The 17,754-nt window shown below is 46.9% G+C and overlaps 1 protein-coding gene across 6 annotated transcripts in view; it reads left to right on the top strand.

Moving 5' to 3' along the window:
* SRGAP3 (SLIT-ROBO Rho GTPase activating protein 3) overlaps positions 1–17,754 on the top strand; it is a 252,499-nt gene that overhangs the window by 202,439 nt on the left and 32,306 nt on the right. For 2 of the 6 annotated variants that reach the window (XM_004738433.3, XM_045063270.1), the window contains exons 11-15: positions 367–394; positions 2,836–2,922; positions 9,353–9,383; positions 10,502–10,562; positions 12,265–12,342. In XM_004738433.3, the coding sequence (XP_004738490.1) occupies positions 367–394; positions 2,836–2,922; positions 9,353–9,383; positions 10,502–10,562; positions 12,265–12,342 (285 nt within the window). Of the gene's footprint in view, positions 1–366; positions 395–2,835; positions 2,923–5,329; positions 5,433–9,352; positions 9,384–10,501; positions 10,563–12,264; positions 12,343–17,754 lie in introns of all 6 variants that reach the window. The other 4 variants (XM_004738434.3, XM_045063271.1, XM_004738436.3 and 1 more) reach the window with 3 other exon arrangements.

Genomic DNA, 17,754 nt, shown 5'->3' with positions numbered 1-17,754 from the left:
GAGCCCAGAGATTCTGATCCAGAAGGCCCATGGGAAAGTCCCCAAATCTGCAGTTTTAATAAGGCCCTCCAGAAGATTCTGATGCAAGTGGTCAGCAGGCTGCAGTATGAAAATCACTGAAAAAAAAAACAAAACAAAAAACAAAAACCACGTGAGCAATACACAATGAAATTTATGTGAACATAACCTTACAGCTAGGAGGCCCTGGGGATTTAATAAGACTCAGTTCTTTCCAGCAGACCATTACTTAGGCAAAATTTTGTTTCCCATTTCCCAAATAATTAAGTTCTTTTTAGAAAGAGATGAATGTTTGCGGGTTAAAAAAAACAAAAACAATTAAACATCAGTGTATACTTTTCTTTCCAGGAGAGAGAGCAGAATGTGGCACAACCAGGTAAGACTGGGGGATCTTGTTTTTTGGCACCTGCTGCCTGAAATGGGGATCGGGAGGGTCTGGGAAGTGCAGGAGCCGTGGGAAGGTGGGAAGGTGGGAAAGCAGATACTGCTGAGAGCTTGGAGAAGCTGGGCTGTTTTTAGAGCAGGATAGCTCTTCACCAGTGTCTTGAGGGGATGGTGTGGCTGTGCTGAGAGAGGCTGGCTGTTCTGCTTGTCCTAGCATCATGCTGGTGAAGCCATGCCCCCTTCAGGCCTGTAATGGGGAAGGTGCCTTCCCCAAGCTGCTGTGGAAAAGTGGGGTGTGTTCTGTTGGCGCTCTCCATCTGGTGGGACAGTAATATATATTGCATAGTGGCTGAGGACAACCAGTAGAGGCCAGAAGCTGTGGGATAACTGTTGACCTGTCTCCCCATCTGTTCTTTGGCTGCTGAGCAAACTGCCTTCCCCAGGCAGAAGGCCCAGCCTGGGGTCCCCATTTGCCAGGTCTTTGGGTTTGGCTCGTATGGCACACGTCTGGGCGTATGCATGCGCATAGCCACGCAAGCACGTACAGATGCCCCTACCGCCCACACTCTGGCTTCACACCTCCTGGGCACTTGGATGGACTGATGGGGGAGTCCCTTGCTGAGACAGTAACAAATGGGCAACTTCTGCTTTCTCTCCAGCTTGCTCAACATTACCTTTTGTGCTTTTCCCTGAGCAGACCAGAGCCAGTGAACACTTTCCACTCATCAGGTGGTAGCTGAAGGGTTGACCTTCAGCGAGTGGACCTTTCATCTACTTTCAGAGTGTTGCGATCTCTAAGCAACACTTTTGCTGACCAGGTTGTTCCTTAGAACCCATCTCTTTCCTTTCAAATTCCCAGCAAATAGTTACCCCACTGCCCAACACTAATCGAGCCAGTGGCCCAAAATCCTGGAAAGCTGTTCTACTTGGCAAAAGGGAAGATAAACCCTCAACTCCCTCCCGTCCATCTGGAAGAGAGTTGGCTGGGAAGAGGCTTGGAAAGCTCTGAGGTTTTCACTTTGCTGGGATCAGGATGAGGAGAGAGAGGGCTTCCCAGAAGTTTAGCTGTGCAGCTGTTCCTCTGGGCCCCAGAAGTCTGGGAATATCAGAGTGATTCATAATGCCAGGCAAGGACCTTCCAGCAAAGGGTCAGCAGATGTGTAGGGTCCCTTTCTAAATACTTTCCAAGAACAAACTCATTTATTTATTTATATTCTCTGGCAAGAAGATGTTGTCATAGTCCCCAAACAACAGAAGCCACATTTTACACCAAAGTCTGCAAATAGGAAAACAGATGGGGGACAAATTGAGCCATCCCTCACTTCTTCCTAATTCCTAGAACTCATGCAGAGGAAGATGGTTCCAGCAGATTGCAGGAGAGATCTGTAATCAAACCCTTGGCCAGGTCCCAGGGTCTAACTCAGAGAAAAGTTGAGGGGTTTTTTTGTTTTGTTTTTTCACTTTTAAATAAAGCCATCTGAGATGTAGTCTTCCACACCCTCTTTGACCTAGGGCCTGGGAAATGCAAGCTGTGACTGCAGACCTCCCACTTAGACATACTGCACTAAACTGCAAACCCAGCCATCTGTACTCTGGCCTTTGGCCAAGGTCAGAGGTAACTTTGTTAGCAAACTAAAAGCTTCCCCTTTCTTCCAAAACTCATTTAAAATTTGTGTGTAATGCGCTGCCAACTTGAAGTGGTTTTTAATTTAATCCTAAAGGCCCTGGGTGAGATGTTTCTATGCTATGGCTCTCCGTATCTTCCATGGTTTCCTGCCCAAGGTTAGTGTCATTTTGGATGATCCTTTGAGCAGGTCTCCTCAGCCAAGTTGCTGCTGGCCTTGCGTAGATCAATTTTTGCACATGGGCTGCAACACGGTACATTTTTTTCTCACTTTTCAGAACCTGATCTTAGAATAATGCTAGTTTGTAACCCTGTAACATGGTGGTCTGGATGCAATAATGCACTTGAAAAGTGCATGATAGATGGGGCAGCAAATGCAAACATAAGGTTTGATTGTGATTTTTCTAGCTATAGACTGGCTTCCTTAACCTAGGTTGGCTCGTCCCTGTGGTTGGGATTAGCGATGAAAACACATGAGATTTCTTGTCTAAACAGATGGAACCTTATGCATACCCATGCACGGCTTCCAAGGGCCTGGCTGCCTCTGAACTATAATATCGCCACCATTTTGGATATCGACACCCACATCTATGGGGTTATCTAGGGAACATTTTAGTCACCATTCTTTTGGTCACAGCATAATTTTGAGGCCAATTCTTATGTTGCCAATGTATGTAAATTTTCATCTTGGTTGAAAGGCAGAAAGGGGACATTGGTCTCTGGTTTCTCTCTCTTCCTCTCCGTGGCTTTCTCTATTCCTGTTTTCCCTGCCTTTCTCTTTCTTTCCTTTTTGCTCTGCAACTGAGCAGCAGAAGAGATGGAAGGCTTAGGCTGCCCCACTTTCCTTGGCTGAGCTGCCCCCCTGCTCCCCACTTTGTGCCCCACCCAGCACTTCAGTAAGTCAAAATCAATTGGATGTCATGCGAAGTTGGGATAGCTACGTTTCCTTGTCAGAGATTTCTGGTCAGTACCCAGAACATCACACAAAGAAAGAAATCCCAGTGTGATTTGAGCAGTTCTTTGCTTTCTGGATTGGGTGGGAGAAATGGGAAAAGTATCCTTTCCCCCCCTTCATTCCATTTTATAAACAGATGGAACCTGTTGGAGAAAGTCTTATGGAGAAAGTCTTAAAGTCTTATGGAGGAAAAAAACTCCATAAGACTTACTTTAAGAAAACCCTCCGGCTGGGTGTCCAGCCCCTGCGTTAAGAATCTCTACTTTTGCTGGCCATGGGAGTTTAATAGATAATTTAAAGCAACTGCTAGATAAAAATGAACTTCCCAATTTCACACTCACACCAGAATCTTGAAGAGGAAGAGCTGAATTCAATTCTTAGCTTCAATCACATTTTATTTGTGAGACGCTTGGAAAGTTTCTTCATCTCTCACGGGCTAATTTTCTTTAAGTTTCAAGTGGATTTAATCAGTCTTGCCTACCTCACAGGGTTGTTGTAAGGGTGTCCTACAGTGTGAGATGAGGAAACCATCTGAGAATGTTCACAAATAGAAACCCCGAACACTAGGGAAACAAGGTGGTGCAGTTGCTATCCTCGAGTTATTCCTAATCCCAAGATTGAAGCCTGTGGCCTCGAGTCACAGTTTTTTAACTCTCTCTTTCGGCATTTGGAAACTCAAAAGCAGATCCACTGTAAGAAGTACCACCCCACGTACCCACATCCTCAAAAAATTGGTAACTGATGAAAAAGAAATGACATGGACTTAGCTAACCAAATTGACATAGATCCAAAATGGGCTCAAAATAGTCTTGCCTGTTGTTTCTTTTTAAAATTTTGGTCTGTGCTGTTATTTTGGTTCCAATGTTTGGGTGGCATGATACTTGGATTCAGCTGTGTCTTTGCCCATGCATGTCCTGGAGCTAGCAGCATTTGCTCAGTACTCAAACATGTAGGAGAAGCTCAGGAGGTTTCCCTAGATGGCTGGGCCGCTGAAGAGGACAGGCACGATAAGGCCACTGAGCAGAGGGGCAGCATGAATCTCTTTTACCTCGATTGGCTCCACAATCCATAAGATTTCTTGCCCATTCACAGAAATCAACCAAGACTTGGGGGACCAGGTCTTTGCTTGTCATGTGTGGACATTACCTGTGCCAAGCTAGGTCCCAATTGTTGCTCCCCAAATTGTGAACCAAGGCATTTGAAAATGAACTGCCTCTCTCAGTTAGGGGCCCTCCTCCTAACCTCAGAAAGCCCTTTGCCCTGGAAGGCTGGTGGCATTGAGTCAGGCCAACTTGGGTGGCGAAAGATGAGCAAATAAGCCAACACAGGTATATGCATGGTGAGCAACTCTGGAAACTGGTCTGGTGTTTGTGGCTGTTTCACTGTTTCTGGTGAACTGTGGTATGGTTTCCCCTCCCTGGAGCCAAGAGTGGAGCACAGGGAATGGAGATCCAAAAGTAAAGCAAGACACTTTCAACCTGACCCAACAGGTCCTCTGCTGGCAAGGGTTAATGGGATGGAATGAGTCCTTGGCTGGAAATGAACAAGTGCCCTAAGGCTCTGTGACTGGCCTTAGTTTGGGTCTGGCTCTGCCAGTTTCCCTCTTGAGGTCTCGGTTTCTGCCTCTGTAAAATGGAGCTTTCTGAACAGGGTGGAGCTAACGTTAAGTGTGATAATGGATTTGAAAGTGCTTTAATCAAAAGTGTACTTGACTAAAGCACAGGATATAATCATTACCCTGGGTTACCCTGGGACCCCCAAAAAAGCTGTAGCCTCCCTCCAGGCATCAGTTTCTCCATCTCTAAAATGAGAGTAATAATTGCCTGGCTCTTAGATCAATGCAATAAAGATTAGTCAAATGCATTTGAAATGCCAAGAGGCATTAGAAAGATCAGTGCCCTGGTACATTGGGAGTTGAGACTTGGTGATGAATTTAAGCCAAATTAATGAAAATTAACCCTTCCAATCATCATTGAAAGTCTCTTGCTTTCTCAGGCTACAGATTACATCTCTCTCCCCTGGTTCCTCCTCCATCTGGTCAGCTTTACGGGATGACAGCCTCTGATTGGAGTTACAATGGTTTCCTGGCTACATACTATTTCTCCCCTGTGATCTAGAATACATTTGTGTTATATGAGCGTTGCTCCTGCCTAACATTGTGGGTAAATTAAGATCCCCTTAAACATCCAAAGGCCTTCAGATGGAGCATTGGACACCAATATGCTGGGGTTCAAGGGTTTCCATTTGCATTTTGTGTTCTCCTCCAGTCACGGGTTTTAAGAGCGTCTTTCCCAGTTGTATGTTTGCAATCGTTGCTTTCTTGTTTTCTTTTGTTCCGTTTTCCCTAGGCCCCCCTGTCTTCCCCCTAAACCACAGAAAATGAGGAAACCTAGGCCTCTCTCAGTGTGTAGCCATAAACTATTTAACGGCTGTATGGAAGCGTTTATTAAGGTACTTGCTGGGGAGCTACGGAGTCCGCGAATGCGCCCAATGTAATGGCAGCCTTTCTCCACCTCCTCCCTTTGGCCCACAGCCCTGCCCTGACCAACCAGAACTTTCACTCATGCCCTGGGCCTGGCCCTGGGGCAAGCTAGTTCCTAAAGCAGCTTACTCTTATCTTTAATAAGGGCTTCCAAGCTGAGCTGCTTTTGTCTCTGACCAGTTGATTCTAAGTGCTTTCCCTGGTTAAGATCCCGATGAAGCCCATGAAGTCCAAGCAAGGTTGAAATGCCAGCACCACTGTAGCCCCTGCCAGCCATGCTCTCCTGCTTCAGGAACTGCGGTCCTAGCAAGCCCCAGGGACAGTTCGAGAAACCACCTTACCTTGCTTCGCATCCACGCCTCCCAAGAGGTGGTTAGTTGGAAGAAACACAAAGAAAATCCCTGTGGTTAACTGTGTTTTTTTTTTTTTTTGGTTGAGAATATACAGAGAAAGGAAACACATAAAATTTTTGAGAGAAAACTCTCCAACCTTGTTTTGCTTCTTGAGGTAATCCCTTTAGAATTCCAGATGCATCCCGTACATCCTAAATTAAAAATGAAAATGTCTGAGCCCAGTGAGTTTGTCTTTGTCTTGCCTCGTAGAGGCAAAGGGCACAGGATCAAGGCATCCCAGAGAGAACGAGTGACTCAAGGCAACTGAAGCTGGCAAGAGAGTTGAAAAGGGCAGCAGGTGGGGGAGATGCTTGAGGAACATGAGCTAGGGGGAGCAGGGGAAAGGACCCCTGCCAGTTATTTGAGAACCCTCCATTATCCAGTGAAGAGACTTTCTGCAGAAAAGAAGACTGGTGTCAGTCAGGAGAAATGTTAATGTTCTCGGACTTTGCTGATAATTTTGGAGCCATGGAGGCTGCCCCTGCTCAGGTACTCCGTCCTCCGTCTTGACATGCTCTTCACAGGACTCCCAGGATGGAGTTCAGCGGGGGGAGGAAGGGGGTGTGTGCAGCAGGCAGACATGGAACTGGGTAGGCAGAGCCAGCAGCCTGGGTCCCACAGCTGTCTCTGCCTGTGGGCTGAGTTCTAGGGAAGGGACAGTAGGGAAAGGGGACAGAGGAACAGTAGGGCACCAATGGGGACTGTCTAGGAAGAGCACGGGCTGCTTCAGGCTATCTCTGAGGAAAGAGACATGGAAGATCCCCAAAAGAAGGTTGCTGCTGGGTCTATTAGGAAAGAGGTACTGTTTGGAGGGAAGCCCGAGTGAGCAGTTTGCCATCTAATAAGTCATGGGAAAATGGGTCAAGAGACCTTTCTTTATCTTCCCTCCTGTCTCCACCAAGACTTCATCTCATTCACCCTTGCCCTTGGAAAAGCTGCTCTCCATAGCCAGGATGGGACTGAAGGACACATAAGCTATTCTCTGTGCCCTCAGGGAGTGTATGGTGTCTCCCAGGAAGTTTTCAGCATGGAAAGCTGAAAGATTAGGTGATTCAGGAAGAGCCATCTGTAAATGACCAATGGAATCCAGTGCTGCGAGAGCTCAGAGCATGAAGAGCCATGACCCCTAGAGTGCACGAGGCTTCCAGCGGGTGGGTAGGGACAAAGTGGAGAGGAGCAGGGTGGGAATCCCTGAAAGAAGGACCACAATGAATGAAAGCTCTGAGATAGGCATGCCTACCCGAGTTTGCTCAGCTCTTTGAAAATGGATGACCAGTCCGGGCACTTGGAAGGAACTGACTCTTATCCAACAGGACACGAGAATTAGGTCTTCTGTTTAATGTAATAGTCTTTTAATAGAGAGCTGCTACATAAAATGTGTGACTGTCAGACCATCTGACTCCATCCCTCGTGATAAATACATCAGAACTTCAGCCACATGTTTGCCTCTTGGAGGAGGTAGTCACCTTGGGAAGCCACATTCTTACTCTAACTACATCATCTTTGGTGCCATTGTTCAGTTTTCTTTGGAGCCTGTAGCAGGGCCTTGGTCGGTGGTGCCAAAATTTCATATTAGAATGGACAGTCTGGCCATTGGAAGGAAAAGTGTTATTCAATTCTGCTTTGCAACGCCGCTGAAGGCACAGAATGGCAAGAGGCATGGGCTAGAGTAGGGCTGGGTGTCTGGCTCTGAAAAGCCACTTAGCGTGGGTCATGTGGTGGAATAAGTCCTTGAGGGACTAGTTCAAAGAATAAACACACTCATGTGACTAAAAAAAATGTATATTTGTTTAACACGATTGCATTTCTTCATAGTCACACTATGCATTTACCACATACGGTCAGGCAGGTAGCAAACGCTTCCATGTGCCGGCTCTGGGGGCTGGGGGCGGTGCAGAGACAGACTCGCAGGCAGCAGGGGCTTACCCTCAAGGACGATTAGCTTTCAGAGAATGAAAAGGCAGTTTTAATATATTCAGCCCTTCAACCTTTTGAATAGAATTTAATTTTCTCTTATGATTCATGTGCTCTCTGGGAGAAAACTGCACCAACGAAGAATGCCCGGCTTTGAAGTGCCAAACCTGTGAGACGTTTTTCAGTAAAAGGACATTGCTGGAACTTTGTGATGATGAGGGTATCGTGGGACAAGGCAGCATCCCCAAGTTAAGAATGACTAATACATCGATAGATTTTTGGGATCATTGGAATTGGCCCTTTACAAAATCCTTCAATTTTTTTCTCCCTCTCAGACAGAAGGAAACCCAATTTTATAAATTTTGAGGCCCATTTAAATTTTATTATCAATTTTGGAAGGGAGACTCCCCACCTTCTTTCTATTGATTACCTACCTCATAACTGTATGACAAGATCAAATGAACTAATCTGTGCGTGTTTCCAGAGCACTCCTGGCCCAGAGTAAGCACTATGGAAATGCTGGTCATCACTGTGGTCACAAGCTTTTAGGACATTGCTCATAGAGTCCCACCTGACAGGCTGTTTGCTCAGTTCTAGGAATCAGGTAGGTTTAGCCAACATTTAGTTCCACTTATGGAGATGCTGGGGACTGGACAGGTGACACCGGCCAAAAGGTGTGCCACCTCCGCTTTCTCAGGTCAGCCTCTCAAGGAGCCCAAATGAAATAAAGCTCACACCCGAGAACCTGGCCTGCTGCACATACGGAAGAAAGAATCCATGGAGCTCGCCTGAAAATGGGTGGCTTTGTGACAGTAAAGGCTCCAGTTCTACCTACAAGACCATAAAAGCATTTTGACCCCCTCCTGCCGTCCCCCCCACCCAGGCTTTTCTCTGCTTTGGGGTTCCCTGAGGTATTCTCAGTGCCACTGTGAGGGTCAGGGAGTAAGAAGGAGAGCAAAGCCAATGAGCACCCAGGAAAGCTACCTGGGGCATTTGGTCAGAAACCATGGAAGCTGTTTGAAGTTGGAATCAGGTGGAATCCTGTCAGGTTGTAGCCAGAGGACACCTCATAAACACAATCTTGGTGAAATTCACTTGGTGAAATGAGGTTTCCCGAATTGACTTGCAGGGCCAGTGTTACAGTAGATGCCTGAAGGTGTGTGTCCCTCCTTCTTGTGGGCAGCTGGGCTTACCTTAGGTGTCTTAGGTGGGCCCTTGCCCATTGGTGAGTGGACAGCCCCTGTGTTGAGGAGAAGCTAAAGGTGGGATAAGGAAGAGGCTCCGTACACACCATCCCTGTGCTTGCCAACGACTGATAGAGGCCCCTTTGCCACCCGGTGTCCAAGGCAGGCACCCGGCAGGCTGGCTGGGGGCAGGGCGCAGAGCCCCTACGAGGCCCTGAGGTGCAGGGGCAGCCCTCCCCACCGGCAGGCTGGTTGGCCGTCACCCCAGGACCGTTGCTGGCTGCCATTGCATTTCCGCGTTCACGGACTCTGAAGGATCTGCTTACTCTAACTGATCTTACTCCTGCGTAATCTTTTCTTTTTCTCCTGCTCTGCTGCCTGTTTATTTTTTGTTATCAGAGGAAGAAGAAATGCTCGAACCAGGAACCAGGTATTTACTAGAAAGGTCCGTTAGCCCCGTTCAACTGGATGGAACCTGTCTTTAGTACTGACTTCTAGAGCAGGGCCCACCTTGCATATAGCCACAGGGTCCATTTTATCCTCTCCCTGACTGTTGTTAACTAAGGAGAGGCTTCACAGGTGGGGTGTGGAGGAGCCACAAAGGCATCGAAATTCGTGGGGTTTTTCTGTCTCTTACATGAACATTTTACAAGTGCCTTGTTTCCTCACCTGAGGAGATTAGTAATTTAATTTGGCCCCTTTTACAGAAAGTTTAAAAAAATTTTTGTGCTCTTCAAGTGATTTGGAATAATAGAGCGATCAACCAATTATGGAATCCGAGAGAAAACTACCCGTTGCCCAGCTCTTTGTGGTTGTGGGCCCGTCTAGGAAGATGCAATTGAAAATATATTCATACCCCCTGCCCTGCGTAAGTTTAGAGCTGTGTCTTATTCAGCCTTTTTGACTAAGGTTGGCCACTCAGTGGTCAGTGGCTGACGTTAGCTGTTTCTAGAACTTCTCCTTATAACACCTTTATTGTTGAAAAAAGTATCCATCTGGATGTTTAGGTTGTAACCTCAGGAGTAGACCTGACCTTCCTTTCTCAGAGCTCAAAAGGACCCTTGGGGGCCATCCTTGCTTCCCTTAGTGCGTTCCTCTTATTTCAAGCATCAGGTACCACAGTGCTAGAAGGAGGTCTCAATCCTGCCTTTTTATCCTTGAGCACTGGGAGCATAGGGTTGAGTGGGACAACGTGGAGGGGAAGGCGAAGCACTCTTCAAGAGCGAACTCCAGCCCTCTCCGAGCAATGGGTTCCCTCCCCTTCCCAGATGTGCCTGCCAAGCCTTCTGAGCCCTGATTTCTTCCCAGCTAAGTAAGAAGACAGAGCATTTCTTTCCAATTATCATAGCTATGCCTTTTTCTGCACCTAACTGAAGACCTTCTGTTTTAACTGTTTGTGGAGACTTGAGGATTAGCAGCTCTTTGCTTATTTTCCAACTAATCCGATGGTACTAATATTCTGGCTTGAGTTCATAATCTGTGTTTGCAGTGTCTTTTTCCCTGTGGTGGCTGCCGAGCCCAGTACAACTCACGACTGTTTCTCTTCAGGACTCAGGACAAGCTATCCCGCTTGTAGTCGAGAGCTGCATTCGGTACATCAATTTATACGGTAAGCGCAGTCCCGGGGTGTATTCTCTGCTCTCTCCAGAGCAGGTGCAGGGCTGTCCTCATAGGAAATGAGGTTTTAACCCGTCTCAGAGGATTTCCCATTACTGCCCTGCTTCCTAGAGAGAAAGCGCTTCTTAGCACAGGTGCTGTGCTGAGTGCCTTTTTGAGCCTTGTGTGTCTGGGGACAAAGGTGTCCGTGAGAAGACCGAGGAACTAGGAAAACGAAGGATCAAGGAGGGCATGTGTAGGAGAACCGTTTCAGTTCCTTCATGCCTCCCACCCCACCTCAGGGGTCTGTGTTTTGAGCACTGAAGGTAGCTGGGCAGTGAATGGTCAGTTAACTGGCTCTAGTCAGTTCCAGAAAGGAATTAGAATGTCTGGGATGTGCTAACCATGGTGTCGCCAGCGCTGCCCTTGGGCTTCCATCTATTCATTCATTTGCTCCTCTAAAAATTGATTTTCAGAGTTCAGAGCAAGCACTGTTCTGACAGTGGGTATATAGGCATGAATAAGACAGGTAAGGTGCTGGCCCTAAGTAGCTTACATTACCAATTAGAAGGGCAAGGAAATAAGCAGATAAAGAAATCATATAATTTCAGGTAGTGATAATGCCAAGGAACTAATGAAAAGGGGATAGAGAATGGCTAAAGGGTAGCAGGGCTGTGTTTGGCTAAGATGGTAAGTAGAGACGTCTCTGAGGGGCTAATATTTGAGTAGAAGCAGCCAGCTGTGCCCAGCAGGTATAAAGGTCTAATATGAGAAGGAAGACAAGTGTGACTGAATGGGAATATGTTGGGGGTGGTGGGATATAAGACACAGGAGGTAGAGATTCAAGATTGGTTAGGAAAGACAGAAACATGTTTTTATTGAGCACGTACTATGTACAAACCAAACTTGGACTAAAGCCTGCCATTTAGAAGTAAACACTTTCCTAAATTTTAATGTGAAGGGTTGTTTTATATAGAAAAACTAAATGTGAGGGTGAAGATCACAGTCACCCCACGAATTCCCATTCAAGATGAAAGAGGCCCTTTAATTCCTTCAATTCTATAGGTTACTGTTCAGCCCCATAGATTCCGATCCGCATTGTTACTTTATATCAGCTGTTGGGGTGGCCCCCTTGTTATGGCCTTGCAGAAGCACATAAGAAAAAGATTCCTTTTCTTTGATAATTTAATGTCCCCCAAGCTCCTTGGTCCCAGGCCAGCATGCACTCTAGACTCCAGCTTTTCCTGGAAGGAAGAAGATGTCTGAATAGGCAGAGGGTGGGAATGGTCAAGTGAATGATATTGGTCATTCTTGTTCAGAATCTCTGTGGCTGTTACATTGAAATGGCATTTGTAAACTCAGGCCAAGCTCCTTGGTGCCAGTGTCCCTGGCGTACTTGATAAGCAAAGTGCACCTCGGCTAGACTGGAAGTTGTTATTCACTGGTCCAGTGTTGATATCAACCTCTTATGGCCTTTTCCTTCAAACCCCAACAAGAGATCACAGACACATGAAGCAGGATGGTGCAGAGTATTTTGGCCAGATGAAGTTAATTGCAAAGGCTACTTTTGGGCTTCTCTCAGGAGATCTTTACTGGGAAAGACCCTTGTGAAGAGTGGTAGGAGAAAGAGACAAGCAACGGGGAGAATCATGTGTGCCCAGCAGTCTGATGCGCTCAAGGCATCATGGCATTTTCTGTTTGTTTGTTTCTTTTAGGACTCCAACAACAAGGGATCTTCCGAGTTCCAGGATCTCAGGTTGAAGTCAATGACATAAAAAATTCCTTTGAGAGAGGTAGGTGCAGAGTCACCATCTCAAGCTTGTGTCTAGAGGAAGCCAGGACGGGTGTTGATGTGTGTCTCAGAGCCAGCAATGTGCTGGGGCTGGCTCGTATCGATATCTCTTTCCGGCTGCATTCGGTGCTTTCCCCTTGGTAGCTTGAAACCAGCCAAGGCAGGAGTATTTACACTGCAGAAATTGGCAAATGCCAAAGATCTTTCGTCTTTTTCCGTCTAAAGAGTTGGCTGTGAAACATTTACCAGCACAACTCTCTCTAGCAACTGTACAGTAGTTGCTGGGAAAGAGGGAAAACATGTGAAATCATAATGTGAATCAAAAAGGCTACTGCTTTTAAAAGAAAAGTTGGAAGAATACAGATAATACTGAGTGACTTTTAGAATATCTTAACTTTTTTTTAATGTAAAATCTTGGCCAAAAAAAAAAAAAAAAATTGAGGACCCCAATCTGAACCCATTTTCCTGTAATATATCATATCCCAATTTACAAAGCATGTTCTTACCCCTCCTTCTACATAATCTTCCTAATAGTTTTGGAAGGTATTTGGTTTGTCCCTGTTGGCTGTGCTCCGAGCAGGCCTCTCCCCTAGTTCTAGCCCTGGAAGTCTCCCTACTTATTATCCAGCTTCCTCTGGAGAGGGTGCCTCCTGAGCAAACTCATCCCTTCACTGTTCCCCACAGTTCTATCTGTGGCCTGGAGTGGAGGAAGCACTCTGTGAGCCTCAGGCAGTCAGTGCCATGGCCCCCAGCACAGACCTCTGTGGCCCTTGGCACTCTGGCTTTGAACCTTTGAGAGAGGTAGGTGCAGAGTTCGGGTTCGGAACGCAGGATTTGACTGGATGTGGTGCTTGATGGCCTCCTAATGTCCTGTGGAGCTTCTGTTTTAGAGTCTGCTCCAGGATCTTGCCGAAGGAGCAAGAGGAGCTGAGGGATCTTGGGCGCTGAGAACCAGGGAGCCCCAGAATTCCCCTGCTACAAGCTCCTCCTTATGAGTTTATTGCCATCCCAACAAGCATGCATTCACTGGGCCCTTACTGTGCCAGAGCCTAGAAATACAACAGGAGCAAAAGATAGTCATGACTAGTAGGGAGCCAGTTTAAGCAGTCAATGGAGTAAGTACTAGGTGGTATGGGAACCCCTAGCCCAGCTTGGTTGGGGTGGGGAGGAGTAGTAAACCCAGAGGAGTCTTCTTGAATAGAAAAGGAAATGCCCAAGCTGAGGCTTAAGGAGTAAGAACCAGAAAAAGTAGGGAACGGTCATTCCAGGCTAAGGAAATAGCATATGCAAAGGCCTGGAAGCAAGAGGCATCTCCCATCAGCCTCCCTGATGGAAGTATTAGTCATTATCCTCTGCGCTTCTCTTGACAACACTGGACAGCCCAAACCAAAGTTTTGTTTCTTCATTTCTCCCAACTCCGTAGCACCCCTGCTGCCCTGTGTTCATTGTAAATGAACAGAACCGGGTCTGGAATCTTTGTTGGTTCCATCTTCTTGGTCTCATTGCATTACAGAATTCCTTAAATCTCATGGGTAAATTCACTGCACAGGGCCTCCAGCCTGGCAATTGCCCCTGCCTCGAATTTCCCTATTTCCCTAGGTTCTGTGAGTAACTTTCTGATACCAGGCAGCCTGGCACTAATCCTGCCCCAAGAGCACCGCTTTCTTTTCTTCTTGAATGTGATTTTCTGAGATCATTGCCTTCTGTCCCTTGCTTGGGTGCCTGCTCCAAATAGGCCTTGGATCACTTTGGGCAGAGCCCCGCTGCGCAGAGCCCCACTGGGTAGAGATCACCTGACCCAAGTCTCAGCAGCAAAAATGTTTTCTGCTTTTTCCTTGTCTCAAGTATGCAAATTGGCTCACCCCCTCCCTCTCTCCCTCATTCCAGAATGAATCTCATGTTTGCAGCAGCCATATCTTTCTGCTCTGCCTGAACCTGTGGTGAACTGTGGCTTATTCTAAAAACAAACAAAAACAAACAAACCGCTCCTGGTATGTCTTTTTTAGAAAAATCCATTCCTGGCTTCTGTGGGCTCGCTGCTACCCAGATTTCCCGGTTACTTTTTCTGCTTCTTGAAGTTCACCAACCAAGTGCCCTGGGTTTGGCTCCTTACTCAGCTAACCCTCAGGGTCACCTCCCACCTCACCTGAAACTGGTAGCTTCCCACACCCCTACTGCATTTCTCCGCCCTGGGCAACCAGGTGACCGAGGCTAGGGATGCTCAGTATTTCTCTCCTCACCCACTCTTCCATCCCACACACTCTAACTTGTGACTGAATTTTCTTTTTAAACCAGTGCATTGTGCATTTTTCCTTTCTTCCTTTTATTTGTTAAAAGGTAAGTCCCTCAGTCCTTGCAGGGTGCCTACCCTGTCCCATTTGTTCAAGGAGATTTGGGTCTTTCTATTCCTTGGCCCCTTCCTTCTCTCTTGGGTGAACTTCTTGCCTACATTTCTTTCTTTCTTTCTTTTTTAAGATTTTATTTATTTATTTGAAAGACAGAGATCACAAGTAGGCAGAGAGAGAGGAGGAAGCAGGCTGTCTTCGGAACAGAGAGCCCAATGCGGGGCTTGATCCCAGGACCCTGGGATCATGACCTGAGGACCTGAGCGGAAGGCAGAGGCTTTAACCCACTGAGCCACCCAGGCGCCCCTTGCCTATATTTCTTGTATGAGGCTGTTGAAAGGAGCACAGATCCGTTTTCTTTAAGGTTCTGAAAAATTACAACATGTAGGAAATTCATTCTTGACTTATTATCCCTAAACCCACTTTCTTTTTCTTCTGACATGAGCCAGCCAGGGTTTTAGTTGAGGCGGAAATGATAATGATATGATTTTTTTTGCTGTCAGTAAGCCTTAAGCTCATCATGCAAGTTTTGAGCTCTTTCTGCAGTCTGGCAAAACAAAGGCAAAACCCCACAGGAGGATAGGAAATCAGTAGCCCTGCCATGGAGAGAGCCATGCTTTGCTGTTGTCTCTCAGGCCAGTTTTCCTGGGAAAACTCTTTTTTTTCCTCCCCACAGACCTATCCGCTGTCCCCTTTGTATGCAACAATGAGAGAGCTGCCAGGAGGCTTTCCTTATGTGGAAGGTGACTGGAAGGGGAGTTAATGGCCTCTCACCTGTGCAGATCAAGATAGGGTTTGGATCTGAGGCTGAAGTCATGGCATGTGGGGTCTCACACATTCTCGCCCTGGCCCTTCAGAAATCTAAATCCTGTCCCAGGGAGAGGAGTGTAAAAGGGAGACGCCGGGAGGAGCTGTCCTGTTGAGGAGCCAAAGATGGGGCTTAGGAGAACCTGTGGCCACAGAAATAACTGTCCTTGTATGAGAGGCCACCTGTGAACTTCCTGCCATGTACCCCATCTGGTGGCAGGTTTCCTGAGAGCCTGTGAGCATACACTGTGTTCACACTCTGCACCGACAGCCCTGCTGTCAAGTCTCCCGCAGTGCCCGGTGACCTGGCTAAGAGGGCACTGCAGGCAGGGCTGCTGGGTAACAATCCCTCCTCCCCCAGGAAGGTAGCAGCCCAGTGTGAATACAGCTTTCTCTCAGACTTGCCTAGAGTTTAGCTTTCTCCTGGAGAAAGCCACCACCATTCCCACAAACTGTCCTCCTCATCCTGAGGTCTGGAATCTGGTTGTTTCTGGAACCAAAATTGACTTGCCCTGCAGAGAGCCAAAGTCTTGGGCTAGGTGGAGAGAATATTTGGAATATTTGGATGGTTCCTTTCATGGACTAAGTGCCTTCAGGGTGGAAAAGCAAGATCAAATGGTGTGTGTGCGTGTGCGCGCGCATGTGTGTACACACAAGCACGCGCATGCATACATAGGTAGTATATATGTGTATATATAAAGTCCATATGTGGATCGTGCTTTTGAATCATGTGCTTTTGAATCATGAGAACCCAAAGGTCATATGGGCTAATACATAGAGAAATAGCTAATTGCAGTCCAAAGGTTTTGAACTTTTCTGGTCCTTCAGAGGGGCTTCAAGAGGTACTATAGGAACAGAGAGGGGGCTTGCGGGGAGGTATGGACCTCTCCTCCCAGCTCAACTAAGACAGCTTTGTTTTATGTGTGGAGCATTCAGAGAAACTTTTTTCTTGAGAAACAAAAAGAAAAGGTTGGGATTCTACTCTAAAGGAAGGAAGGTGGAAGAGAGGCATGGAAGCAGACAGACAGACACTGGTAAAAAGAAGAATATCTCCCAGGCATTATGAGCCCTGGGAGCTGCTGGTGTCTGTTTTGACAGTGAATGTGGCCAACTTGTTTTGCTTGTTGGGCCTCAGTTTTCTCACTGGAGAGAACGGTGGTATTGGAACCACACCTTCCTCAGTGCCAGGCAATGCTCTTGGGAAGATTAAGGGAGATCATGTGTGCGAATGTGCTTCTCACTTGAGAAGTGCTATATCAGTATAGGCAGTGCTTTTTTATGTTTTCTCTCGTCTTTCCTCACAAGGAATTCTCCTGTTCTCTGGGGGTATCTGAGAGGTTGGGCTATGGAACGTCGGTGTCTGGCAGCCACATACCGTCATTCAGGCTGGGCATGGAGTGGGGGTGCTCAGCCAAAGAGGGCAGGTGGGAGCATGAGCTCTGGTTCATGCTCTGTAAGCCACAACACCTGGTTCAGGAACAAGTGGGGGGTGGGGGCCCTCTCTCATTTGCAATGAAGCGTGTTGGGGCTAGCAGAGGCCCTGGCAATGACAGGCGTTCTTTTCCTACGGAGGTGGAGTAAAGAGATCCAAGTATGAATTTCCAGCTCTGCTCTTCGCTGCTTGCCAGTCTTAGAACATTCTGTGGGCTGTTCTGGGAGAAGGAGGAAAAGCTCGTTGTGCAGACATCTGTCAGCACCTTCAGAGAGGGGGTGGATGGATTGCTCTGTGTCTCCTTTCACCTCCTCCACGGGAAACTTAGAGGGATCGAGCTGAACAGCCCAGGATGAGGTATCATTTTCCCTGTCCAATGGGGGGAAAGATAGAAAGATTGACAGCATTCTATGGTCATGGCTGTGGGAAAAAACCATTCTCCTGTGTTGCCAGTAGGAGTGTAGAATGGCGCCGCCGCCCCAGTAGGACAGAATTTGGCTCTGTCGAATGAAATGTACCCTTTGACCCACAGTCTCACTTCTAAGACCTGACCAGAGATGCACCTCCACAAATATAAAACACACACACAGGATTATTTGTTGTGGCAATATTTGTAAGAGCTAAAGATTGGAAAGAAGTCACATGTCAATTCATAGATGAATTCAATCCATAGACTTAACCATGGTTAAGTCATGGTGGACCAGTGAAATAGAGTATTTTGTAACCATTAAAAAAAAAAAAAAAGCATGAGGGAGATCTCTAAGAACTGATATGGAGGGATTTCTAGTATTTATTGTGAAGTAAAGAAGCAATATGTTGCAGTATTATA

The sequence above is a fragment of the Mustela putorius genome, unplaced genomic scaffold, assembly GCF_011764305.1.
Source record: "Mustela putorius furo isolate JIRA1106 unplaced genomic scaffold, ASM1176430v1.1 tig00003850_pilon_pilon_pilon, whole genome shotgun sequence".
Classification (NCBI taxonomy): Eukaryota; Metazoa; Chordata; class Mammalia; order Carnivora; family Mustelidae; genus Mustela; species Mustela putorius.
The sequence above is the reverse complement of the archived record's forward strand: the minus strand, read 5'-3'. Positions and strand labels throughout refer to the sequence as shown.